General features: G+C 36.0%; 1 protein-coding gene across 1 annotated transcript; it reads right to left on the bottom strand.

Annotated features, from left to right (window-relative positions):
* Positions 1–560: 560 nt before the first annotated feature.
* LOC139901495 (uncharacterized) lies at positions 561–1,052 on the bottom strand. The gene has a single exon (XM_071884202.1). The coding sequence runs from the start codon at positions 1,050–1,052 to the stop codon at positions 561–563; it is 492 nt and encodes a 163-aa protein (XP_071740303.1).
* Positions 1,053–1,931: the final 879 nt, after the last annotated feature.

Raw genomic sequence — 1,931 nt, 5'->3', positions numbered from 1 at the left:
ACTTTGCAATCTTTTAAAGATGATGGTTGTAATCCTAGCTCGCGCTCCTTGTACTATAATAACTCTATTTCTATTATCTCTAACTTGTGATACCTTTGTAGGTGTGCGTTTTCCTATCAACTGCTCGACTCTATTTATACTAAGAATTAAGTAGGTGACAAGCACTCTACAACTTATAGATCCTCTTTGTTGTCAATATTTCAATTACGTGGCATGCATGTGTTTCAAACTTAACATCTAATAAATCAATCATCATGGTGACAAAGCATATTAGTCACCATAGGATAAATGTTTGTAAAGATCCATGAAGATTCGATAGATAGAAACAGATTTATATTTTACTTTTCATTTATCGATTTAGACTAATTTACTATTATTATTTTAAACATATTACTAATTATTATTACATAATCATTTAGATCATACGTGGATTTTTAATCCACCACATGCATACTAATATACATAAACTTCATGATACTTTTTATAAATTATATAATAAATTAATATCGAGATACTTATAAATTATAGGTCATAAAAGCGGGTGTTATAAATCTACCCCTCTAAGAAGATTCTGTCCTCGAAATCTGATCATGGTCAAACAAATGAGGGTATCTAGATTTTATCAACTCTTCTGTTTCCCAGGTTAAATTCGCACCCACACCGTGTTTCCATTCTACCAACACCATAGAAATTTGTTTCTTTCGAAGCTTGGTGACTTTTCTATCTAATATTTTAATGGGTTCTTCAACTAACTTTTTATTCATATCCACCTTCAGGTCTTGCAAAGGAAGAATCTGACTTTCGTCATCTACCTTACACTTGCGAAGATAGCACACGTTGAAGGTATCATGAATACCTGACAATTCTGATGGGAGATCTAACATGACAGTTTGATCATTGACCACTTTCCTGATACGAAAAGGACCAATATAACGAGGTGCTAACTTTCCACATTTACCAAAACGGATTACCCCTTTCCATGGTGAAACTTTCAAATACACTAATTCACCCTCAAGAAAAGTTACTGGTCGTTGACGTGAATCATCATACATTTTCTGTCTATCTCTTGCATCTTTTAGCTTCTCTCGAGCAATCACTACTTTCTCGGCTGTCTGTTGAACTATTTCTGGTCCAGCAAACTATTTTTCTCCTGCCGCTAACCAACATGTCGTAGTTCAACACCGTCTACCGTATAACATTTCATAAGGCGGCATCCCGATACTCGAATGATAAGAGTTGTTATATGCAAATTCAACTAATGGCAGACGAGTATCCCAAGAACCGCCATATTCCAAAACACAAGCTCGTAACATATCCTCGAGTGTTTGAATGGTTCGTTCACTTTGACCGTCAGTCTGAGGATGATATGCCGTACTTAGATTCACACGTGTTCCCAGATTCTGCTGCAAACTCTTCCAAAAGTTAGATACAAATCTTAAATCTCGATCAGACACGATAGATAAAGGAATCCCATGACGCGATACTATCTCATTCATGTACATTTATGCCAACTTACTCAAAGAAGTAGTTTCACTAGCGGCTAAGAAATGCGCGCTCTTGGTCAGTCGGTCGACTACTACCCAGATCATGTCATTCCGTTTCTGGGTTCGGGGTAACTTCGTCACAAAAACCATAGTGATATGCTCCCACTTCCATTCAGGAATCTCTAGTTGACGCAACGACCCATATGGTTTCTGGTGTTCCACTTTGATGTGTGCAGCGGTGTATACGAAATACTATTATTTTTATTACGAAATACGATACAAATTACACAAGTTTTAATTATTTATTTACAAATGGGATATACCTAAACTCTGCTACAACACTATAGGCAGTGTACCTAATCGTAGAGTAGTATAGTTTTTAGTAAGTCCGGTTCGTTCCACAGGGAGACGGCTTATTTTACACTATATTTTTATATAACTATATTT

This window comes from Rutidosis leptorrhynchoides, chromosome 3 (genome assembly GCF_046630445.1).
Source record: "Rutidosis leptorrhynchoides isolate AG116_Rl617_1_P2 chromosome 3, CSIRO_AGI_Rlap_v1, whole genome shotgun sequence".
NCBI lineage: Eukaryota > Viridiplantae > Streptophyta > Magnoliopsida > Asterales > Asteraceae > Rutidosis > Rutidosis leptorrhynchoides.
This window is presented reverse-complemented; position numbering and strand designations above follow the sequence as displayed.

What these genes read in the sequence shown, in the direction of transcription:
- LOC139901495 (XM_071884202.1), bottom strand. Translation starts at nt 1,052, where the DNA reads ATGTATGATGATTCACGTCAACGACCAGTAACTTTTCTTGAGGGTGAA.